Raw genomic sequence first — 26027 nt, 5'->3', positions numbered from 1 at the left:
ATTTATTAAGTCTGAGGCGGAATGTTCAAAATGGAGAGAGAAATAAAGGAGCACATGTGGCCTTTTTGTTATGCTTTTTTATTAGTCCTGGAAAACATGTAAGGCATATGGTAACATTACACACTGAAGCGTTACAAGCTCGAAAAGGCCATGTGGACAACATGGCACCACGCAGTAAACCCAGAGTCAAGCACAGAAGCAGCATCAATTCAAAGGGTTTAAAAAACAAAGTTGAGCCGAGTACAGTGTTTGCAGACCGGAAAAACATAAAAGAAAACACAAGAAAGGACGAGAAACTAGCTTTGAAGTCAACCTGTCGGGTATGCCTTTTTTAAAAATGGATGTCGAGGAAAGTCTCAACAGGTGTGCAGCTGGAATGGAGGAGAAGTGCATTTCTGAAGCATTCCCAGAGATAGGTTGTAAGGTGTGTGATGGCTGCACCAGCCGTGCCCATGCTGGGGGTGAGGCCAGGGGGGTCAGGTGGCACGAGGGGCAGTGAATTAGCTTCAGTTCACATACTGACACGACAGGAGGGGTGAGCGCCCACACCACTACTGAGGAACTACTGTGGAAAGAGAAGGTAAGCTGTACATGAACACACGCTTAATATCCGACTACACATGCATCTTTGTACTGTACATGACACGCCCCGGCCATGATGTGACTACTGTTGCATCTCTGCAATGTCTCTGTGATGGTGCTGAATTACTGCGAATGGCTGGGGGAAAAAGAAAAAGGTTGAATCTGCAGACAGACCAAGTCCAAGCTGGTCAAACGTCGGACTCCTGAAGGAAAGAGTGTGCGGAATGTGAGTGAAAAGCAAAATGAAGTGGTCTCCTAATGAAAACTGTTGGACCTGAATGACCTGAGAACCCGTCGACAACAGAAATTCACCTCAAAGCTAAATGTGACGCGAGCTGCTCGAGACTGACTGAAGGTCATTTTTCACATTTGAAACTACCAGTGTTGCTTCGTAATATCAAACCTACGCCTGCAACGGTTCACATTTGTGTGTGGATGTACATTTTTGAAACGCTGTTTTCCTCCCTGTGAAGCTCTGAGATGCTAAGTACTCTTGCATAAGTGTCTGGAATGACTTGGAGACTGTTTGAACGTGACGTACCCTGCAGCTCCGTGGTGGAAGCGCACACAGGCAGAGACTGACTGAGGTCATCCGAAAGGCATTTTAGCTCAGAAGAGCTTATGAAAACCATGACAATCACTTGTTCGCGTGCCAATTTAGAAATCCAGATGTTAATGTAGTGTTTAATTGAGCGCGAGTGCCCGTAGAGACGGTAGGTGGAGTGTTGCAGCAGCGGTTGTGAATGCCAGTTGTGAAGCGGAAATGTTGTGTCTTCGACTGGTTTTGGCTCAGCTGGGGTCAGCCAATAAGATTTAGGTTTGTGCGGTTGTCTGTCACGCTCTCGGCCGCCCCATACAGCTTCAAATTTCAAAAGATTGCCAGGGAATCAGCGCTGAAATGGAGGACTTAACCAGATGTTGGCGGGGTGTGCGATCAGGTAAAAACCCAGTAGGGAAAAAAAGGATATCAACACAGAGGGAGGTGCCTCAGAGTGAGGTAAGCCGTGTGCGAGGAGAGAGACACAGTGCAGGCCTATGCTGGAGATGAACTGCAGCCAAATTCAACTGCAAATTGTGTTCAAATTTTTGTGAACTGCAGCAAAAAAAACAAAAAAACAACCTCTCTCAGCACCGTTTGAGCAATTGTAATACAAATGTGTCAGACCACAGGAACGCTTGCAATTACAGTTTCCTTTAACGATGGTGGAAATGCATCCAAAACCAGAATTGTCTTCATATTTTTTATGCACTGTTAATATTCAAAGCACTGACAGAGGAATATACATACAATTTGGCACACATGGTTCAGTCCAACAAAAAGAGTCACATTTAAAAGGAGCGCAGGTTGGCAGGTCTCCACATTAACAGTATGAGCTTTGAACTTTAAACCCTTGGATAAGAGAACAAAGGGAAACATAACGGTAGATTAAAACAACATATTAATTAAAACATCTTTTCTTTTTCTTTTTTTCTTTTTTTAACCGAAGCATTTGATTCTCACATGGCACTCGGGACAGAAGCACCATCCACAGGTTCACAAAGGGAGCCCAGCAGATCAGAACAGAACACCAACCAGAGGCTGACAGGACACAGTCACTCCCCACATCAGCGTGGCAGTCCCACTCCAGCCCAGTCCCCTCCCGGCTCCACATTTTACCTCCCACTGCTGAGGATGGATGAATGCTTTGATTTTAGCTGCCACCCAGGAAAAGTTTGGCTGGCATGTTTGAAATGAGAGGACCTTTAAATGAGTGTGTGTCTGACATCTGTGCCACCTGTGCAGATACCTTGGGAGTGCGTGATGGGAAACAGGCTGCAAACCTGGAGCTGATTCCAACCCGCGGGACTGGAGTGTGGCTGCCATGCCTCTAAGTGCATTAAGATCAGCGAGCAGAGTGCAAAATACTAATACCAACTGTCCTCATAACACAGGCCTCTTATCAGACAGGAAAGGGAGATATAAGAAGAGAAGGCCGGGAGGGAGCTACATTACACTGTAGCTGAGAAGTGCGGGGTGGCGGCGGCGACTGGGGTAGGTACTATTTTTTTTTTTTAAACCAGACAAAAATGACCTGAGGACACACACATCTTCACACACAATGGCACACCACACACAGCACATGAGGGAGGCCACTCATGCGAACACAACCTGTTGTTGTTTTTTTTGTTTCAAACATTTTGTTTTCATTTTTTACAAAGTCACGAGTCACCATCTGAGTCTCAACACTGAGGCCGGGCTCACAGGCAGGCAGGTGGGCAGGCAGGTAGATAGATGTCTAAGACCTGAAGGTGACATCCTCCCGTGTTAAAGATTTAGGACCCCGCCCAGTGGGATTTTGGACAAAACGCCCCAGATTAAGATGACTTAACCGAGCTCAAATTCAAACTGGCCAGGAGGGGGAGCCGCGCGCTGCTCAGCGCGCATGCAACTCCTCAATTTCAGGCACCCAAATGTTTGAAGGCGCAACGCGAAACTCTGTCAACGTCGCCTGCTTTTTCATTTCAGCGTCCCGAAAAACGACACCCATCTGCTGAAATACTGCACAGCGGCGCAAACTATTGGCCAATAAAGAGTTTAACGAGGCAGAGAAGAGACAACACTGTGAGAGGGGTCAGAGGAACACTCCACAGTGCCTCCTCTGATGAGCCTGACGCCTGTTGCTATGCCGACCGCGGTGAGCAAAATGGAAAGAGGAGGGGAGAGAGTAGAAGGAAGAAGGAAGGGAGGCTAAGTATGGCCGCCAGCTTGGAGCTAATTCTCCTCTGTCGGGTCAGGGTGATCGACAGGCCAATGGTGACCGCGTGAGGAGGACTGGGGAGGAAGAAAGTCTGGAAGGGAGGAACAGGACTGGTATTCACCTTCTTAGCTTGCTCATTTCAGCTGCTTCACTGTCTCAGCATGACAGTGCCTCTTTCAGCACATTCATAGTGTGTGTGTGTGTGTGTGTGTGAGAGAGAGAGAGAGAGACAAAAAAAATTCTCTCTTAATTGGCATTGCACTCATCTTGCCAACAGTTGGTCGGCGACGAAAAATCTGTAACTAAGGAGACGGCAACTGAGCAATGATTTCAGCAGCAGGCAGAGAGGCTGCTTATTTGGTGAAATTCATACTGGGGGGGTGACATGAGCCCCTCGGAAATTTGGTGGGAATGCATGTGTTTTTCGCCGTTTCCCCTCCGCGATGGAGGGAACCGATAAGGCCACGTTAAACGATAACGAGCGTTGGCATCGATCGGAACCGTGATGCAAACCGTCTCCCGGGGACGCAGGTTGCAGCAGCCAATCAGAATCATCTGTGACTCATCCTCAGTGACATAACTACGAGTTGGACAGAGAGAGAGAGAGAGGGAGAGCGAGAGCGAGTGAGCGAGAGCAGCGTGTGGGTGGGTGTGGTTCTTCTGCCTGCCTTTGTGCCTGTCCGTGTGTCCGGCCTGTGGGTGAGGTGGGGGTGGAGGTGAGGGTCGGTAGATGGGGGTTGGACTCGGCACAGCGTGGGTGGGGGGGGGGCAGGGACATGAAAAGGAGGCAGGTGGAAGTCAAAGCAGAACAATTTAGCACAGTGGGAGTTGAGGTGTGCAGGGGTGGTGAGCGGAGATGAACAGGGATGGCGGTTGTCAAGGAAACAGTAAATAAATTGACCCAGGCCTGGACCCACTAGCCACCTCGACTCTCTTTGTCTATCTTTCAGGGGGAAAACCTCGTCCGGTGGGACGCTGAAAGAGTGTTTTCCAGTGATTGGAAATCAGGTTGTAGATGGAGGCGAGAGCGTGGTGGGAGGGGGTTTGAGGGGCCAGGCCTGAGCAATCAGTCACTGATGACTGGTGGAAACAGAGAGGAGGTGGAAGAGGTGAAAGGTCGACAGCGGCGCCACGATGTTGTAATCTACTCTCTGAACCAACCCGCCCTCCACCCCCACCCCAGCACCCATCACACATCACACAGCACACCCACAACCCCCAGGACACAAACTCCCCGTTAGTCTGCTCGACTACCCATCGCACCCTCTCACTTCTCCTCTTTCTTGACCTCCTCCTTCTTCTCCTCCTCCTTCTTCTCCTCCTTCTTGGCCTCTTCTTTCTTCTTGTCATCCTTCTTTTCCTCCTTCTTGGCATCGTCCTTCTTCTTGTCATCCTTCTTCTTGTCATCCTTCTTCTTCTCCTCCTTCTTGTCCTCCTTCTTGGGCTCCTCCTTCTTCTCCTCCTCGGGCATGGGCTCCGTGGTGAGGATCACTTTGCCGATGTTGTTCCTCTCCTGCATCTTCCTCATGGCATCACCCACCTGCAGGAAGGACAAGAGCGTTATTGAGGAACGGGAGGAGTGAAAGGTGACCGAAGGCTACGACAGATCTTGTCATTGAGAATAAATCCGCCACAAGGAGCGGCGGCAGCATCTCCTCTCATCTCCGACAAGAAACTAATTTCACAAGGCCGGGTTTTCCTACATATTGCCTTAATATGCAGCATATAAGAAATGGGTTTTGATGAGATTCTAATAAACACTGAGGGGAAATTAAATTGTTGAAGCAGCAAAAACAAGTAAAAAGCAACAGAGGAATGGGATGACATGCACCGCAAATAGTCAACAGCTTATTAAGAATAAAGCCCATGAGCTGTTCACCGTAAATATTTATAACGACCTGTAACTTCCAAACCTACACTGGCGATGTTTGGATCCTGGCTTTTGTTCAGGAATTTGTATAAGTAATGGTCGAAAGGGCTTAAAATGAGTCATGTACACTCCTTTAACAACGGTGCCAGAGGTCACAGATGAGCCCATCGCTGCAAGACACCATTAACAAACACCACAGAATCATCTGAATAGCATGTTAAGATGATGAGACCCTCAGCAACGGGATGATTTCACAGCTTGTGGGGGGAAACAGTTAATTAAGCCGGCCTTTCTGGTGTAACTTGCAGAATGCCTTCTGAGCCATTTCACAGCGTCACCATATTTTACCAAATGAATCCTATGACTGGAGCCTTTGCTGCTGCAGTTAAAGGGTTAAAACTGCAAAGCGCAACGTTGTGTTTCAGGGTCCAGTCTCGAGCTGACCGACTTTCAAACGATGACAGCTAATTATGCTTTAAAGAAGCATCAAACGACAGCCTGACCACACTGCGTAATAAAAGAGGAGAATCCCACCGGGCTCTGCCCACTCTCCTGTATTCTCTGTTCCCGCCTCCGTCGCTCCCTGCCTCCCAATGCAGACAGGCCACCTGACGACCACTGCCACGGCAACAGGGCCATCTCCTAGCAACGTAAATCCTGGGCTGAAATGAGGCCCTGACGAGCCAGACACGTGGAAAAAAAGTGGGAGCGTACCAGCCTATAAGGGAGGGAGTGAGCAAAGGGAGCAACTGGTGCACTTGAAGACAAGGGACACACCTCAGACAAACTGGAGGCATGGGGAGGTGGGGGTGGGGGTGGGGGTGTCTGTGAAACAGAAGACCCGTCTGTGAATGAAAGTCGCAGATCTGAGGCTTCTGCGGCGACTCCACCCACCTCCACCTTTCATTTCCAAGATCTGTCAGCCTGGAGGGCTCCCAGGCACCTCCTAGTGAGCTCCAGCCAGCTGCAGACGCGACCAGTTATCAACACGGGCATCAGCAAAGATGTGGATAATGAAGCAAGAGAAGCCACAGTGGGGATAAAAGACAAGTGCTAATACCACATAGAATTCCTTATTGATTCTGGGAGCACAAACGGAGTCACAACGGGGGGAGGACCATCGAGCAGAGTGACATCGGTTCTCCTTCTGTCATAAGTGAACATTGATCTGATTCACTATTACCAAGCAGCAGATGCACCCCCACCCCCACCGACAGACTTTAACAGTGTCGCTCTTTAAATGAAAAGCTCCCCCTTTGGACTTCTGTGTGATCATCACTGCGATAAATGCAAATTAATCTGCTACACATAGTAAAATGCTACGTGTCTGAAGTGCATTCAAAAACAAAGTCTGTTAAATATGATGAAACTATTTATACTTAAAATTTGAATTTAAGAAAATGCTTCATCGTGGTTGATTCAAGACACTAAAATAAGCACTGATAACAGAATAGTCACTATTACACAATCAACCCGCTGTTTTATTTTCCTCCTCTTAGTTATTAAAGTGTCAATTTATTTTTTGGGAAACAAAAGCAGAGATTCATCATTTTAATGCAGTGACGACATGAAGGATCAATTTACCCAACCAAGTGTGCACGATTGGAACAACGTGTACAAGGCTGATACTGACTGAAATAAAGATTTCTTCCCAAATGGAGAATCCTGATGTTTTTATGCACATAAAAGGATTTTAATTTGAAGCTTTTATTACTGTGTCCACACAGCGGGGACTGTGGTGTTTGTGTAGCGTGCAAAGGCTAAAAACACGTCTGCTCCCACTGAGCTGTCACTCATTCAGAAGAAAAGACCTGCTTTGATGGTAGTGAAATGCTATATAAATATTGTATTCATAATAATATAAATATTTGATGGTAGTGAAATATTCCTGCAAGAATCTGTTGATTTGTATTTGTAAAATCTGTGCAGCGTCTCATTCAGTGTATTGAAAACATATCAGTCGGTAGCGTTGTCTACCCTGTATGCAAATGGGAAAAGTCAGAATACATTAAGTGAACCTAAAGCTGGCACGTTTGACGCCACCACGGCGTGTCTGTGTGCAGACATACGCCTCAGACAGCACACGCGACCTCTTCAAACCAAGCTGACATATATTTCTTCCACTCTTGTCTTCCAGGCAGCTTCCATGTCTCTCTCATACATCAGGGCTCCTCCCTACAGACGGACGCACACACCGAGTAAAGGAAGTCACCATGGCAACAAGCGAAAAAAACCCAAAAAAATTACTGCGAGGAAGAGAATACAGGCAGAGAGAGAGAGAGAGAAAGAGGTATTCAATAAGTTAAAGAGAGAAAGAGCGTGAGATAAAGAGCAGACAGATGGCAAGGCACCGTCAGACGGTGAAGAAAGACGGCGGGTGTTCCTTTTCTGTGGCCGCACCGACCCAAATGCTGACCAGGGACAGGGGAGCGCAGCCTCTGGCTCTTTCTCTGTCTTTTTTCACACTCTCTCTATTCATATCCATTAGCTGTGGGAAGTTTGTCAGCAACAATCTGACACTGTCAGACCGAGGGAGCTGTGCCATGAGAGACGGCGCTTCTTGTTGAAGAGAGTGAGACACACCCAGCTGAATCTGAGACACACACACACACGCACGCACGCACGCACGCACGCACATGCACGCACATGCACGCACGCACGCACGCACGCACACACGCGCGCGCACACACACACCACACACACACACACACACACACACACTCTGGTCCTGTTAATATGTACATAATTTGATGTAATTTAGGTGCTAATGGCATGTTGAATTATTCTGAAGATGTGACTTATGTCGCAAATGGTGCGTAGAAAAGTAAATAAATGGAGTATAAATTAAGATTGAACGACAGTTTCCACTGACTCATTGAAATTATTGTTGGGATTGTTAGAAATAAAAGGGTCGTTTTTTATGAGGCCACACCCACTTTATTGCACGCACATGTGAGGCCCTGATAGAGACTTATCGACCGAAGCATGATGACCTCTAAGATGAATCGGGTCCTGTAAATAAGCTGTTCCTGCCCAGTCATTTATAATTCTCCCTGAGAGATATCAGACCGATCGATGCCGTAATAAAAACGGCACCGAGCAAAGTGGAATCCAACATTAAATATCTCTCACGCAGATTCCAGAGCACACTGTGAGCGAACGTGACCATCGCTGGTTAGGGTGCGTGAAAAGTAAAGACCAACCTGCTCAAAGTGCCATGTGGAGTCGATACGGGGCTTGATTTTTCCTTCTTTGTAGAGATCCAGGATGGCATTCATAGCTTGAGTGATGAGTTCCGTCTCCCCATCCAGGTAGCCCAGGTGGAAGCCGCACACCGACTTGTTCCCCTGGATGAGGCTGAGTGTGTGGATGGAGAACTGGTGATACCAGTTCTTTGCCACTGCGATCAGATTTTTCTTCTGGCCTGCTAGCATGTTAGCAGCACCTGACAGAGAGAGAGAGAGAGACGGAGGTTGGACAGTGTGGGGTTACGTTCCCCTGTTTGATGCTATCCTTTGCATTTCACAACACGCTACATCAACATGCCAAGTTCCTCCAATGAAAATTTTTTTTTTTAGCACTTTGGTTCTCACTGATGCACCTTCCCCCTCCTTCTGCGCGCCTGAAATGTGTCTGCTCCTCTCTCTCAGGGGAAGTGGGGGACACAAAGCGTGCTCAGAGAGAAGAGAGAGACCCGGGCTGCTACATTCAGACACATTCCTGTTTTCCTGTGGATAAAACATCCATTGTTCTGCCGTGCATACTTCTGATAAGCTGGAAGAGGAGCAGCCAGCACCAGGGGACTGTGTGTATGTGTGTGTGTTTGGGGTTGGGGGGGGGGGGGGGGGGCAGATCTGCAGGGGTGACAGAGTGTGAACGGGCAAAAGTGTGGTGGAGTTGGTGGGGGCACCATGCTGGGCAGCGGGGTTTTGTGAAGCGAGAAAAGGCAAGTCTCTGTTCTCCACGGATGCCGACCCCGCCCACCACTGCATGCACGCTGGTTCCAGATTGGTACTGCGGGGCAGCGAGCGTAAATGCTCTTCCTACAGATGACACGCAGCACGCTGAGGGCACGGACCTCTGGGCAGAGGTCACGCAGCCCACCGAGTCACACCGGCCTGCTTCAAGTTCTGCTTAACATCGCCGCAGATCAAAATATGAAGTCGTCACTACCGATGTGGTGAATTCATCCCACTTTTGAACAAACACTTTTATACAACGTACCATAGGTGATAAGTTTCCCCATGGGCTTCAGCAGATTGTAGGCCTTATGGGTGTCTGATCCTCCGAGAGGGTCCAGGATTATGTCCAGACCTGGAACAGGAGAGAGAGAAGAAGGCAACATTATCCCGGGTCTGCATTCAGCCAGAGCAGCCTGCCAAGTCTCCTCAGCAACGTCCTCCGCATGCCAGAGTTCACATGGAGTACTGAGAGCAGCCAAGTTGCACCATGTTTACACGAAGACCTCATACGTATGCTTGAACTGGAGGTGTGGGGGTGAGAAAGAGGTGAGACGCACTTGTGTTGTTGCAATCTCAGGGACAGGGCAAGAGGAAACATGTCCGCCTGGTCCTTTGCAGACGTACCGCCGGACATATCCGCAAAAGCAACCATGAGGCAGAAGGTAAAGAGTGACCTGACCACAGAGGATTCTCTGTTGATTGATGTCTGGCCATGGAGCCGCAGCTTTAATGATGCTCTTTTGTGCCAGAGGGGACGACTCCTCAAATGAGACCACCCCTCCTTGCTCCACTAAACCCTGTTTCCATTGATCGTTAGAGGCCTCGCAGCAGGACTCAACCGTGGCACCGATGAGATGACAGACAGCGAAAGATGGAGGGGGAGATACAGAGCGAGGCCGCACATTGATCCAGACATTTAACTAGATACGTTCTGTCCAGGGTGTCAGCGCTCACTTGCTTCTAATCCAACGGTTTGGAGAGAGGACCGTGGACCCGTTGTCTGGAACGGCGTCAGTCCTGCTACGCCGAGAAAAGAGGAACTGGAAATCAGCACTTTTGGTCGTCATCTCCATAAAACCTCCATGCTTGCTGTCCGTTCGCCAACATGGCAGCAAGTTCCACCGACAGAAAAAGTGTTTGAAATGAAATCCGGACATAAAATGTTGCTTTGTGCCAGTGGAATCATTTCGGTCTGGTTTGGCAGAAGGTTTCCGTAAATGTTGAAGGTTGGGCGTGGTTTTGGATGACGTTCCATCGCACGCACACGCGTTTCTCACCTTTAGGACTGATCTTGCGGACCTCCTCCACGTAGTCCTTGGTGCGATAGTCGATGGGATGCGTGACTCCACCCTCGCTGATAGTCTCGTGCTTGCTGGCCGACGCCGTGCCGAACACCGTCACGTCCGTCACCGTCTTGCACAGCTGAGTGGCGGCGATGCCAACGCCGCCTGAGGGACGCAGAAATAAAATCAGAGTGAAACAAAACCCCTTCTTTCACTGGTTTCAAAAGCTACCTGGGTAAAAAGGCAAATTTGCTGTTAAAGAATATGATGCAACGACAGCAGATGAAGTCTAAATTAAACTTTTACTCACTGGCATCAGCAGTCTGCCAGCTCATCCATCAGCCAGTATGTGATATAATTGGTTTTTGCCTTTGCAGGGATAAATTCTAGACAGGAAAACTTAGTTTTTCCTCACAGAAAAACTCTGAAATGAAATTAGATTGAAGATTCTGCGTCTGGTGAGGCTGTTGTTGCACCCGAGAATTCCCATTTCACAAGCGTTTTTCTGTGGCAGGTGAATGTGACTTCCATTATTTATTGTCCGAGAGACGCCAATTCAATAACAGTGGATGTGTTTTGCTCAAGGGTATGTAAAGAAGGCATTAAACACAATTGCATTAGTCCAACTGGGGGGAAAAGACACCCACACATAGACGCACAGACGTCCAACCCCGAAGAAAGTGGCCATTGTAGCAAACATGCCATATCTCATTTGGTTTACTTATTCAAGACAACCTGTCTCAATTTCCACAGGACAAACATGCAGATGAGGTGGGGTTTGTTTTCCAGAGGAAAAGAGGAGCAAGACTACATTTTATCATAAATCAGAAAAACACAGCAGCTGCCTGAGACCATGGAACCAATGTGGAAAAGAAAAATCCCCAATCCAATTAAAACTAATGTCCCATGATACCGTGGATGGTTGAAATATCTCTATTTGCACACGCTTTACGTGAAATTGTGTACATAGTTGGGTAAATACCTGGGCCAGTGTTTGCTGAAGCAGCCAGAGCAAGAAGTAATAGGTTACCTATAAGCAGTGTTTTGTTTGAAACGGAGGCCTCACTGGAGGAGGTGAGCTGACCTGACCGGCATCTATAAAGGTCACTGAGCAAAGAGAAGCTCCTATCTGATGGAGGTCAGGGCGGCAACATGTGCCTTTACATCCATCTTTAATGACGCGGCTGCCGGACTGCAACACACATCGGTACAAATAGTCACCTGACTGGGAACCATCGTTCTCAACCATCATTGAGCACGAGTAAATATAATAATCACAAATAGAGGAAATGAGAGTTCTGTTTAATAAACTGGTGACAATAAATCTTCCTACAATCACTCGGTAAAAGAAGTGACTCCCAGTTCATGAACACATTCCCGTTAGTTTGTGTACCAAAGTTGATTAACTTGTTGTTTTTCTGCATTAAAGGACAGCGATGAACGAGATTATTCATCTCTGAAAGTCCTGAGTGAACCAGAAAACCACTGAAATTTCCTCAATAAGATCAAGGAAGAGAGTCAGGGAGGCAGCTGAGCCGCCTCAAAAGGAATGAAGGCAAACACAAAGGTAAAAATAGTTTTCGCCTATTTATCATTTATGACGAGGAAATGCGAAACATGAAAGTTCGTTTCCTAGCGGCTCTGTTTTTGGTCTTAGAAAACAGGCATCAAATGTCTCTTCCTTTCATTTCTGAATGGTTCTCCTCTGACGGCCACGTCCACGCCGCTACTATGGCCACGCCTGCTGAACGCCGCGGGGAGAAGTGACGAGAAGACGGAATCACGGTTGGATATGAGCGTTGTCACGGCTGCGTTCAAACGGCTCCTCATCCTCAGCGAGAAAGCAAGTTTGCGTTGCCAGGGAAACCTCAACCAAATTGCCAACAATGACTGAGCAAAGGGAGCCATTTTGTGTCATTGACTGCTCTTCCTTTAGGCATGCGAGAGATTCAGGCTTGCAGAGAAATCTGACCGCGATCGTGCCATTGGCAGCTCTACGAGGGGACGTCTTGTGGTTTGTTAGCAGATCTGCACACCCAGCAAATGTGCTTTAAGCCTTTGCACATTTGTGCATTCTGAGCGCAATTTTTAAAGCTGTTTTTAATAACGTTCAGTCATATCTAAAAATGAGTGTTCTTATCAAATTGTTTGCTTGTAGGGCTGAGTCATTATTATTTTGGGGGGATTTTGTGGTGCTGGGGGAGCACCTGAAACTTCTGAGAACATAAATCCAATCTGCCATCACAAGACTACAGAAGTTTGCCAAGAACCCCTCATCGGCCCCCACCACCTCCCCAAACACACACACTCATGCATGCAGAGATCGCACTGGAGAGAGGAGCGGGAAATGGCCGCTGCTGTAGAGCTAATCTTCCCAAATATGCAGAAAGATTAAAATATCAACCTTTCGTTAACCCGGCGCTTTGTTCCCAGTGTGTTGTGGTTGTCACAAAGTAGTTTACATTTACTCGCTATATTATTGTTTCTAATCAGACCTGAATCACCCCTCAGGGCGGAGGCCGAGTGGGATTTAGGACCATCCACAAACGTTTGCCTGTTGCTCCAAGACGAGAAAACAGCTTGAGCGGATTCCTGCTGCTAATTGCATTTGTTCAACATTCAATTGAATTGTTTACTCTTCACCATCAACAATGCCAAGAAGGGTCCAGCTATCACGTTTCTCCCGGGGTAAGACAGTGGGTCCTTGTCTTCATCCCGAATCCTTCCATACTCATGATTTTAGCACAATGTGCACTTGGCTGTCATGGCCTGACTGTTAGGGAGGAAGAGGAATTTCCCCCCGAACACATTGGAATCCAGACTGACACTCGGTTACTGCTGCACGTTGAGTCCACCACGTCCACAAATTGTTTTCTGATGCACCCTGACTGATGCACGTTGATCTGCGTTCGCCTTGTGTTGACACCCCTGCTGGCTGGTGTTTCTCTAGTGAATTAAAAGGATCTTAAACGTGGTTCCAGGTAGTAATCTGAGGTGTTTGGGGATTGGGTGGTGCTGGTGGCGGCTTTGCTGCACTCATTTCCACATCTGCTCGAGGACTTCCCTCTTCTCAACCCATCATTGCGAGCAGTGGCTGACAAAGAATGAAACACGAACCCAGATCCATGCAGCAGATCTGACTCAACCTCTCTGCATTCCTGCGACAAGAAATGAACTTTTTCCCTTTTTGCTGAAGTTCTGTAATGTCCAGGAACTACGTTGTATCGTGTAACGTGTTTCATGTGAGTGGTTTTTCTGGGATTAGTGTATGCGTGTGTGCATGGTGTAGTGTAGTAGTGTGTTAAGACAAAAAGGTTTTCCTGGTGAGCTGCCCATGGTGCAAAGAGAAAGCTCATATTTATATTAAGATGTCAAAAACAGCTCTTGTCCCACCCACTGTGTGTGAATTTGTGACTTCCAGTGTTAATATAGTTGGTGTTAACAAACACAAAGAATCGCACATGCCAGGGTGCTTGAACACAGCATATAAAACTGCTGTGTGTTTGTGCGTGTGTGTATGAACATGTGCTTTGAGACAGGTCTCACACACACCTGTGACAGTAGTGGTTAGCATGGGGGGGGGTGTTTGGTATACGGGGTCAACGGCTGAGCTATGAGAGCACGAGCGAGCGAGGTGATTGGTGGGTTGGGGCGCAGGTTGCCCTGGTTTCCCTCCCTTATCGGCACAGCTGATCTGCCGCCGGCGATGCCAGGCCCTGGGAACACAGAGTCGGTTCAACCTCACAGCCCAGCCTCTCCGCTTCGTGGTCAGACTGAATTAGCATTCTCTGAAGTAGGGTAAGACCCCCCCGAGCAGACAGACAGAGAGGAGAGGAAAGGCACATCAGATTTTTATCACGGCTGTCAGTAACAATGGGTTTATAAAACAGAGGGAAGCAGCTATATGAAGAGATAACAGAGCACATTAATCATAATATTTGAGGCTGTGAAATACGTTTGTGCTGTTGTCTCCTGGTGCAGTTATAACACACACCCAGCAGTGTGATGTGCCGCACGTCTGATATTCTCGAAACTCTCCCACCTTGAAAGCTGCGGCTCCTGGGCGTCACTTTCACAATATGGGGCGCATGACGAGAACTGGGTTTTGTTGCATCATGGGGAAACTTTCACAGCGCTCTTCAGTGTGGTGATTTGAGCTGTTGCGGTACTTTGCGGCAAATTACGAATGACAGCGGCGACGTGGGAGGGGTTCCTGGAGTAACCAAGCTTTTTTTTTTTGCTTGCCCTTTTCAAATCCCACCTACAGTAAAGTGCAGAGGGGGCGTCCACGCCTGAGGCCCCCCTGCGGGTCCGACAACAGGCATTAAGATTTACACCCGGATTCATGGAACCAGTCCTGAGCGTGCCTAAAGTACTTACAGCCACAATGATGTCTGACTTGAGCTTCAAATAAGCATTTCATTCCAAAGGATAAAATAGACATAGATAAAATAGACCTCTGTCACACTTTCAATGGTGAAGTGTGAAACTAAAGTCACCAGAAAAAAAAAGAGGGCAACATGTTGTGAAACCAACAGTTGAATCAGTTCTAAAGATAGTGTGTTGCAGAAACACTTAACAGTTTAAAAAGAGAAAAAATGCTACAGAACATTTGGGCTTCGTATCAATTTCCTTCATGAAACTGTTTCCAGATATAAATAACACGCTGTGCACAGGAGGATTAAAAAGTTAACAAGTTTGTTACTTGACTGCATTAGATGCGCCAATTCAATGAGGTCATTGTTTTCTTTTTAAGGGGATGCAGGTGAAGAAGAACAACGTCTAACTTCACTTCTGGATGAGGGAGGGAGACTTAAAATGGAAAAGAAGGCTGATGTGCACCCCAAGAAATGCAATAACAGTGTTTACGCATTCATAATTGGCTGGCAGAGGAAATGGCGGCTCTTCTAACCCCCCTGATCCACAGACGGCCCGCCAACACCCGACTGAGCATTGTTTGATTGACTTAGAAACGACGCCCAAATGTCACAAAGACAAATCAGCGACGGCCTTTCCACCTCCGCAACACAATGTTTGACACTCCGCGCTGGCCTGCAGCTCATAAATAAAACAGACATGGACGTCATCACTGGAACGCTGCTGATCCCCATATGTATGCAGGAATGTGAAGTGCGGGCGTGGCGGTTGTGGTGGGGGCTCTCCAGGGCTCATAAACATTTGGACAGGTTCAGGCAGCGGTCAGAGGAAAGGCTGTTGGCTGGGCCCCAAGAGGAAGACCCAAAAGACATGTCCAAATGTCGCCAAATGTCTCCCCACCCAAACCCTCCCGGGAAAAACAAGAAAGGAAGCATGCGCGCCTCTCCGTGATGATGAGGGTTAGGGAGAGGGAGATGGGGGGTGGGGGTGGGGGATGGTGGATGGGGGTGGTGGAGGATGCAGATGTGCAGCGTGGTGGCGAAGGGAGGCACGATGGGAGGAAATACAACAACCTATTGTTCGGGGAGGACGGAAACGGACCCATGAGCACCAGTCAGGCGCTCTGCACGGGTCACCTGATGGCCAGTGAGGACCAAAGGTCAACGTACTTGAAGAAACGATGTTCTTTGAGCTCCCAATGGGTCAGTACGGCAGTACTGGCAACAATGGAAAGACAAAGGGCAGGAGGATGGACACGCATCAGCGCAGTTCAGCGGGTTGGACGGGTCACTTTCCATACGGAGACATCGCCTTTCGACCTTTGCGTCGAAAACGTTTAAAGCGAATGAGATGCTGATGAGTCTGTGCCTTTGCACAGGGAGTTATTTTTGGCTCGAAACGCAAACTTCCTGGATTCTCTGCACGTTGCCTGGCAACCAGTCCTGGCCTGAGCCAGGCTGTGTTTAACCCTGTACAGTTTACTTAATGTTCTGCTTCCTCGGCTTCCGTCTTATCTAAATATAACACCTGTTGGACGTCTGATTCTCACTCCTCTGTCCCGGCTTCAATGTAAACATTGGTAACATGTTTTTCTGTACTAATAGAGACATATAAAGTAACAATATTACCCCATGTGTAATAAATACCATTAAATGTCTGTTTAACAGGTGAGATTGGAAGACTAAAGCCTGTTAATAACAGATAATTGTATTTTTATCATGAGAATGAACAAATCAACCCTCAGGCAGATGACCTCAGGATGAACTTCCCAGGAATTTACTAGAAAGGTTTTTTGGAGGAAAAGGCCTCAAGATTGTTCCTTCTGTGATAAGATGCAGCTCAAACTGGGGCTTTAAATAAAAGCTTAACTGGCCAAAGGCCCTGCGAGGGAAAAGGAAAAGCTCCTCACATCTGGTTTATGTAGCAGGGCTGAACATCTGCAGAGGGAAAACTAAAAGATCACTATTTAATTTTGGCATGCCGACAGTCCGATGACTTAAGCTGTTGAAAGACATTTTATTTATTTAGCTTTAATATAATAATTTCACGCTTGGAACAAATACTAATGTATAGGGGAGGTGGGATTATTACTTGAAAAATATCATAGATAACACACATTCACATGTTTACGAAATGCAACCATCTGTAATTTATTCATTTTGTATTAAACCATAATAGAACAAGGGGATTTTAATAAACTTTTATGTGCCGTTTCCTTCTCAATGTGAGAGGAACTGACAGTCACAGTGATATTTCTGATCTCTTCGGAGAACACGAGCAGCAGCGTCAGCAGTGGGATCTCGCCTTTATGTTTCGCTGCCGACGGCAAGCGAGGCGCGAGCTTCCGACGGCCTTACGAGACAGACGTGCACATCTCTCTGCACCTTCTCTCGCAGAAGATGCATCACTCCTGCTGTTGGTGAGGCCTCAGTGGAGCTGTGGAGGCCTCAGCGGCCGTGAGGGCTGTCAGGGCTTTACAATCATTATGTCCAAATATCTGCTGGGCCACAGCTGGCCCCCGCCGCCACCACCCGACTCAACCAGCCACATTTCCACTGCATTCCTCCACACAACCTGTGGCGACACTGGTGTGAGGGCAGCTGGATGATTTGGTGAGCTTTTGGGATTCCAACTGTTGACCATCGGCGCCACAGCGACTGTTCTCACAGCTGTCAGGCAGCTTAAAGCGTCGCGAATCTCTAATTTTCTTTTTTGGAGTCTCTCAGGGAATGAGCGCATGGACCTGTGCAGTCTAACAGAGTCTAACACAGCTCCTTTACATGTCCATCTACACACACACACACACACACACACACACACACACACACACGCACACACACACACTGTCCTCAGTGCAGAGGGTTTCCACTCGGATTCACTCTGCAGACATAACAAGCCAAAGATTTTTTATTTTTGGGGGGGCTAATGTGTGCTCATTCATTCCAGCTGGCCTGGGGTAAACACGGCTAAACCATCACGCCCCAAAACAGGTGCTTCCACTCCCTCTCTCTCCATCCTCCTCCCTCCCACTCAGTCTGAACTCTGCCCCAGTCGTAGTGCAGTTGCAGACAGCGTGAAAGGCTCATCTCACACCAAGGCTCAGGTGGAACTTCTACAACATCCATAATTCATATTACATAAACAGCAGGTGCGGAAATGCGGGAGTGTGTAAACGTTCAACCACGTTGACTCGCACTTTCCATCTTACGATGAGCTTGCTCACACTCCTCAGACCTGTGGCTGTGCAGAAATGTAGAATATTTGTGTGGCTGTTAACTACAGACCGTAGTTCAATGCTGGGCTGACAGTTCCTGGGCTGAAACTCAATAAATGTGGCTTTCATTTGCAGGAGTGCATATGCAGTCATCCAACCACGCCGCAGCCGCAGCCACAGCCGCAGCCAAGGCCTTATTGTTTTATTTTTGAGAATAAATGATTGGATCTGCAAATGCACTCAGCCATCAACATTCGAGCTTCGCACACGGACCTTTCACCGCAGCGAAAGCCATGTTTTGTGCTACGCCTCCACTCTCCAAAGGGGGTTCCTCTCCTTACCTGCAGCGGCATGGACGAGGACGCTCTGGTTGGGCCGCAGGTTGCCAAAGTCGAACAGCATCATGTAGGCAGTGATGTAGTTGACCGGGAGGGCGGCAGCCTGCTCGAAGCTCATGCCCTCAGGGATGAGGAAGGTGTGGTTTGCTGGTGCCACCACCACCTCCTGCCACAGCCCAAAGCGGTTCAACACCATTACCTTGTCACCAACCTGGAACAGAAGGTGCAGAATAGAAGGAACAGCTTTTAGGAACCTTTTTATTCACTGATCACGAGCAGCCAGGCTGCAGCTGAGTAGTCAGTCAGCTCCCGATCAAGACATTTAAGTCTAAAACACAGTGTGTGTCGCCGGTGCCTCCTGGAAGGTGGGATGGCTGCATGTGAAATGACATCTCAGTTTATCTGGAACAGCAGTGAAGGTGTCAGGAGAAATATTCTCAGAAGTGGGGTGTGGGTTTCTGCCTGCAGCAACGGTCCACTTACACACGTGCAGCCATGTTGTCCACCGAAAGTGGAGCAGCCGGTGACACCAAAGAGAGAGAGGAGAATTCAGTAAGGAGCTCCCCTCCGCCTGCGTCGGCCAGTGTTAAAAGAAAGAATTTTAGTATCGTTGTTTATAAAATGTGTGTGCGGTTCCTGCCTTTCATTGTTTGACGTCCTGCCCGCCACAACTTCCATTATTTGCTCAGGAATTATCCTTATCAGAGCAGGATTCTCTTGTCCACAAATGTATCTTTTCTGAAGGACAAGTCGTGATGTAAAGGCAGCCTTGGCTCCTTCGCTGGCCAATCAGGAGGGCCCAATCGGGGGACACAGGAAACAGAGACGACTGCAGCATTATTGCTCGCCTTCCTGTTTTCTTCTCCCCTTATCCTCCTCTTTCCTTCCACCTTGTTTCCTTTCTCTTTACTTTCTGTCTTCCCTTCTTTCTCTTTCACTTCCTGACTCCTTTTCCTCCAACGACTACAGAACATCGTCTTTCCCCTTCCCCGGGCCCTCATCTCATCCTGTCTGTACCTCGAAGGTTTCTTGCGTTTCTTTTATGCTCCGCCGTCTCATGTCGTCCTCGCCATCGTCATCGCCCTGTCTCCTGCAAAGACAATCTCTTCGTCCTCTTCAGTGGGACGTGGGGCCTCACTCATTTCTGCAGCATCCCTGCCAGATTCTTCCCCATGGCTGAGCATAGGACAGGCTCTCTCCTCCTGGGAACAAACCCGTCCGCCCGGGCCTCTCTAATGGTCGAGAGGGAGCCGCGCGCCTCACCGTCTATCCAGTCCAATTAGAGCCAGCCCCCTCTCCCTTTTCATGCCCGACATCTTTCAGTCTGAGGCCGAGTCATTCGGTTTATTCTACTTTTTTTTTCATCATGTCCGACTTTCTCTTCCTCTCTGTGGTTCCTCCCTCCTATTGTGTTGACCTTATTTTTCATCTTTTCGGAATTCAGGCTCGTCACCCCGGCCGCTTTAATTGGAGGCGCAGTGTGGCGGCCATCGATAGCAGGGGGAGCTCGGCTTTTACAGGAAACGCACGCAAATACGACTCATCCATCGCCTTTGCACTCAGAGATTCTTGGGTGCCCACACAAAAGCATGTGATTTACTGTCAGTCGCAGAGTCTCAAGGCCAAGCGAAGACTTGTGACACAAGTCTTGCAACATCTTTCAACTGTGGCACACAAACATGCACATGCAGTTCCGTCAGACTTCAGGACGTTGCGGCCGACGCACCCCAGGTTGAGGTCAAGAGTGCAGGGAGCGATAAACAGAAGACGCGTCCAGTTTCAGGCATCTGAGAGTGATTAATCAGCTGGTGATTCAATTTGGGGGAATGCAAGTCAAAATGTCAGCTGTTTTGTGGCTTTGATCTTTGATGATGTTAGCAAAAAAAAAACCAACCTGATTTTCTAAAAGGAAAAAGTTCTGAGTCAGGTTGAGTCAAAAGGTGAAAATGTGAATGTCTCACACACACACACACACGTGCACGCTCACACACACGCATGGCCAGTGTGTGTCTGGCTAATGTAACGTTAGCCTGGGTAACATTGCGGACATAATAACGGCCACGCCCTGTTTGCTGAACCTGGACGTCTGTTTATTGCACCTGGTTGATTATGTTCATTAGCATAACGCGCTGGTTTTTCTGCAGCTTCATTAATATTAGATGATTTGATCCAAATGAGATTCTTAAAAAAACAACAACAATTACACACAAAAAAGGCCAAAGAAAAAGAGGAAGGTAGGTTAGAGGTAGGGAAAAAAGGGGAAGACGGAGATGTCTGTGGGGGCAGAGTAAAAGGAAGCGTTCACTGATAGACAAAGGAAGAATGGAGTGATCAAGATGATGGAAAGAAGGATAAAGGAAATACCAGAACGCCAAACATGGGCCAAGGGGAGATAATTAAGAACATATGGTCCAGATGGATCCAAGCAGACCTTAGACAAGGAGAAAAAAACTGCTGATTGGTGTCAGGAGGGACCCTGATTTTAAACAACTCCCCCTCCCCGCACTGACTCACTGCTACGCTCTTCCTGCACCCTCCCATAGGTCATCCTGGGTGATTCACCTCCACTATTTGATGTCGACACTTTGTGCTAAATGCTATCTGTAGAAATAGACGTGTAAAGAACTGCAGTATATCTGTGTTTGGGTGTTGGTGCCAGTGCAAATACCTCCCATAATCCATCTGTACTGAGGTGTCATAGAGAATCAATCATAATCCTACTTTGTATTAATGCTGCAATGCCTAATTAAGAGATATGTTGATATATAATGCATGAAGAATAGCCGACATGCCCACTATTGTATTTTAGTGCCTGTGTTTGATGGATTTAAAGTATCGACAGTTAACAGACACAGTGAGTGATGAGCCTCCGAAAAATGGTGCACCACCCTGATCAGCACATTCCCCCTGAGTTAGCTGCCAAGAGCTCTGAGATCTCCATCCATTAGGAGGATTGGCTCTTAATTCTGCGCCCTAAAGGCTGCAGAGGGGATGCGGGAGCGCCAGGCCTCCATGACACACTGCCCCTGGGTGCTTGTGTGGTGGGGGTAACCTTTAAATCCAATCTACATTACTGACAATGAAGAAAAGGCTAACGTGTTGAAGGTTTACACACAGATTGTGACCTTCTGCGATGTCAGAACGCCACTGGCTGCCCTATCCCCAGTTGTATTCTCATTAGTCTGCATCGGCTCTCCTTCTGAGGGGTCTTGACAGACATACGTGCCACTCCCAGACCACTCATGCGGCCCGTGGACCTCAGATGTGTAACGCACATCAGGTCTGTTTGAGGGAAATGTGATGCTCTTACTAGAAAACCTGTGAGTCATCCGAGGCTGATGTGCATCATGCATTTGGGAAGGTGTTAACCTTAAAGACGCCACCCCTGACTCATCCTGCAATCTATGCCAACTTTACCTCCGCGGCGTCGAATCGATTTTGCTTCATCCATGAGAGCGTCTCGATGCTCACTTTGACAAACAGACGACTGTGACGACGCCGTGAACAGAGGAGAGGTGTGAGCGAGTGTGTAGCCGAGCGGAGAGAGCCGTCACACACGCTGCCGGAGCGCCGCGCCCTTTCTCTGCGCGCCACAAAAGGCGGTGACACCGGCGTCAAGTAAGCTGTGTCAAAACCTGCAGCATCGCACCGTCCTCCGGGATCCAAACTCTTTTAATGGGTAACACATTTGCAATAAAGCTGTTGGGCTTTTACAAGTGTTTGTGTATCGTTCTTTACTGGTTAAATCAGCCAACAAAGATATTTATGGAGACTGACCGAGCCTTTAAATTTTAAAAGTACTGTCCTGTCTTCTGTGGAGATCTGCGGCTGACTTGGCGCAGCTCCCTGCGGTCCGCGCCTTGGCACGAAGCGCAGAAACATGGGTGGAAGGCATCCCACGGATTTACATGTTTATTTAGACTTTACGCCGACAACAGGCGAATGTGTTGCGCACCAACTGTCCCCCACCCCGTTAGATCCGCTACGGGTTCAGACTGGAAGTTGTTTTCAGTGGCAGGCAGTGAGATCTGAGACAAGAGGGGCGACGCCTGTCGTTGTCTTCGCTGTGCCCGCTCAACTCGACTCATTTACGCGCTGTTGGCCAAATGCGCGAACCAAGAGAGGCGGACACACAAGAGGCCGACGAATGGAAGGAAGAACAGGACTCAAACACTGTCGTCCAGATTCTATTGTTCCCCTGATTAGCCGACACAATAGCCAGCCTTAATTATCATTGATGAGCGTGTTTGGTGCGCGGCACTGCCACCGCTCCGAGCGGCGCGCCCCACCTGACACGCCCATAACCCCGAAGAAGCTGTTCCCCGTCTTAAAGACAAACAAACATTCATCTCTTAAATAAAGAAATCAGACTTAATTGCTGTGTGTGAGCTTACTTTTCTGTCCGTCACTTCTTCCCCCACAGCCTCCACCACACCGGCGCACTCCATGCCCGGGGTGACCGGCGGGGATGGCAGGCGGTCATACAGCCCCTGCCGGGCCATCAGGTCTGCGAAGTTCAATCCACAAGCCTTGACCCGAACCAGGACCTCGCCAGCCTTCAGGGTGGGCTTGCCTTTCTTCACCTGCAGCTTGACTTTATCATACCCCCCATAGCCGGTGAGCACCAGGGCGCGGTAGCTAAAGGTCTCCTCCTCGGGGACTTTCTCTGCAGCTGCCGCGGGGGTCGCCGCCGTGTCCGCGGCGGCCGCGGGGGCTGACTCCGTCTTGGGGGACTCGTTTTTTGGCTCCTCGGCAGGTTTTGTCTCCTGCTTCTGGTCCACAGCGTTTTGCTGCTGGGCAGGTGCGTCTTCTCCAGACATGGTGCAGGGAGCTTTGAGACAGTGATGAGAAATGCACTTAAATGCTTTTTCCTTTCCTTTTCCCGCCGCGGACGGACTTTTGCTCGACAAATGAAAGGTGAGGAGCGAGTCAGAGCCTCTTTTGCAGCAGTCTCGGATGGAGAGACAAACCCCGACAGAGTGGGCCGATCAGTGGCTGTCAACGCCGTGTGAGTGGGACGAGACGGAGGCAGGCTGCAAAACGCGGAGAGCCGACCAAGGAGAGGATCGGATCATGTGATGTGGTGGGGTTTGGCTGCCTGGGCAGGGCTATAGGAGCAACCTATGGTGCATCAGCAGGCTGACATTCAGATTGTGAAATAAAATACGTCGTTTCTGTGGAGAAAAGACAAACGAAGCAGAAGCAAACCCTAAAAAAAAGGTTCATTTTCTGTTAATTACTAAATCATAAACACGCTCAACAGAAACAGAGGTGTTGTATTACTGGATTCATGGATTCATTAATAATAAACTACTTAATCAACGGTGAGTTTTTGTTCATTTTGTTCTTGCTTGTCTGGTGTGTGTAACGGGAGCCAGAGGAAACGCCTGTTTATCCTCTCTATTCTGCGGTAGAATTTGCAGGAACTTCGGGCTGCGTATGCCTCATTGTTGCAACTTCCCTGCACAGACAGCCTAGAAAAAATATGAGAGTTTGAGGTCACAGCAATCTTTTTTGACAAACGAGATGTCCTGCCGTGTTTTTTTTCCTTCTCTGCCCCGCATTGGAAATCAACTTGTCCCGCAAGAATGATCGCCTGAGGCTTAAAATGTGGCAGAATAGCGGAAATCGCTGCGCAGCGGCAGCCACAACACATACATGAGCTCATTTAAGTTGTTGATTGGATGATTCAGAGTTTTGTACCGTGAAGACCATTGTCCATTCAGGGATGTGACCGCATGCAGGAGGAGCGGTGAGACACCTTGTGGCCATAAAGTGCCCCTCAGCCAACGTTAACAATCGATATCCCGCAGGCGCTGGACCACATAGGATGGATGGAGGCGCTATTGATCCGCCACTGTGACGCAGGCGATATATGGCCAAGCAGATCTGTGTTCCAACAGCACCATCTGGACAGAAAAAACTAGACATTTTCACATTTTCTGATGAAGACGGTTCGTTAGACGAATGGATCTGAGCTGAACAGGTGTTAAGACCTGCAGACTCGGACACCTGGTGCAGCTGCTGTCTAAGTAGGTTAGTGGATGCGCGGTGTTGCTCAGCCCTGTAATTTGGCCTGGATAAAACAGTGTGTCTCCACTCTGTGTGGCAGATAGAGTCTGCAGGGAGTCTGAGTCGCCTCTGAGGATGTCTCCGCCAGAATAAATACTGGGATTTATGGCCCATCTTGCGCAATGAAAGCTCATGAAAATCCCACACAGGCTCCCCTGCGGGATTTTCTGCAGCAGGTGTAAGATCTATTGATGTCTCCATGTTGAGAGACTCAACCAGCTCCTTACTGTTAACAGTACAGAGCCTGGCTGCTTAAGCACAGAGGTTGGTAATGATTCACAAAACTAAAACGCTCCGTCAGGAGTCTGATGAGACAGAGATTACTTAAAAAGTGAAGATGCACATTTTATAAAATCACTATTTTGTGTTATGACAGAATGCATGGAAATTGTGATAAAACCTTTGCTTAACTGGACCCCTGTCGTCTCCAGGCACCGGTCAGGGTCTAATTTTACCTGAGGTGACCACAGAAGAGAATCTCTAAATCTTCTCGACATGAATATATCACGATAACCAAAGAGGTACTGAAAATATGGCAACAGCGTACTTGCACGCGCAAGTATGTGCCACCTCTACTGCCATCTACTGGCCACTCTGTTAAATAACAGTGACTTCGTTGGAAAAGTTTATCCCTATTTTTGCTTTTCCCAGACAATCCCAGACTTCATCTAAGTCATGTCACACGTTTCAACCCATTTTTTTTAAATGTAAATGGAATTTAATTTAAGGATAATTATAAATTAGATACTTGGATTTTCAAATATAGAATTCACCGTTCTTTTCAGAAGCAACCTCTAAAAAGGACAAAACTAAAGAGTAATGTGCTCACCACAATAGTAAAATTCTCCTCCTTGCTATTGTCTGTGGTCCGTTTAAGATGAAATGTTAAAAATTACAGTTAATTCTGTATCGAGAGTGGCGTAAGCCTCGTTTTCATGCACTACCTCCTGATTCCAGCAGGTGTCACTGTCGACCTATGGAGAGACCCTGACCCCGGCGCGCTGGCACGGCTCCCCGTCATTTAATGATCTTACACACAAAACCAATAACCCCAATGTGGGACACCTCCAGGTCCCATCAAGTGTGGCGAAGGTAAGTTGAGGAGGCACATAAAGACGGCGCATTAATCTCTACTTAATTTGATGGGCTGTTTTATCTGCGAGCGCTGCCTTTATCGTCGCCTGTCTCCATTAAAGGGACATTCTGGCACTTAATCAAGGGTAGATCTATTTATGCTGCTCTCCCATCATTGGTTTTAACGGGAAATACATCTTAATTGAACGGTAAAAAGATCCCCCCAAAAAACAAAACGGGTTTAGTTTACAAATTCTGTACTAAAATTAACAGATTTTAGAATTGATATTGTTTTATGATTACTTTTACATTTTTTAATTAATTTGATGATGGATGGATCGTTATTGATAACAGTATACTAGTTAATATACACAACATTACTGTGTATCACTATGAAGTAATGCCAAAGTAACAAGTGAGGCGCTGACATTTTTTATTATTGTCACGCCATCCCAAGAAACACACCCGACAGGATCGGTCAGTTTACCGTGAACCGGTCGCGTTGTTCCCCAGTGTG

General features: G+C 47.9%; 1 protein-coding gene across 1 annotated transcript; it reads right to left on the bottom strand.

Moving 5' to 3' along the window:
• Positions 1-57: 57 nt before the first annotated feature.
• On the bottom strand, positions 58-23465 carry vat1 (vesicle amine transport 1). Its single transcript, XM_057015546.1, has 6 exons — positions 22759-23465; positions 18368-18575; positions 10430-10600; positions 9415-9504; positions 8394-8635; positions 58-4860 (listed from the first exon to the last, which is right to left on the bottom strand). Exons 1-6 carry the CDS (start codon positions 23182-23184, stop codon positions 4588-4590), a joined length of 1410 nt encoding a protein of 469 aa, XP_056871526.1. The 5' UTR covers positions 23185-23465; the 3' UTR covers positions 58-4587.
• Between the last annotated feature and the right edge of the window lie 2562 nt (positions 23466-26027).

This window comes from Takifugu flavidus, chromosome 18, assembly GCF_003711565.1.
Source record: "Takifugu flavidus isolate HTHZ2018 chromosome 18, ASM371156v2, whole genome shotgun sequence".
NCBI classification, from domain to species: Eukaryota; Metazoa; Chordata; class Actinopteri; order Tetraodontiformes; family Tetraodontidae; genus Takifugu; species Takifugu flavidus.
Note: the sequence above shows the minus strand (reverse complement) of the source record. Positions and strands in the feature narration are given on the sequence as shown.

What these genes read in the sequence shown, in the direction of transcription:
- vat1 (XM_057015546.1), bottom strand. Translation starts at nt 23,184, where the DNA reads ATGTCTGGAGAAGACGCACCTGCCCAGCAGCAAAACGCTGTGGACCAG. An exon ending in CCTCGTCCATGCCGCTGCAG is followed by an intron (nt 10,601 to 18,367) that starts GTAAGGAGAGGA and finishes TGCGTCCCTCAG; the next exon opens with GCGGCGTTGGCATCGCCGCC. An exon ending in GGGGAAACTTATCACCTATG is followed by an intron (nt 8,636 to 9,414) that starts GTACGTTGTATA and finishes TCTCTCTGTCAG; the next exon opens with GTGCTGCTAACATGCTAGCA.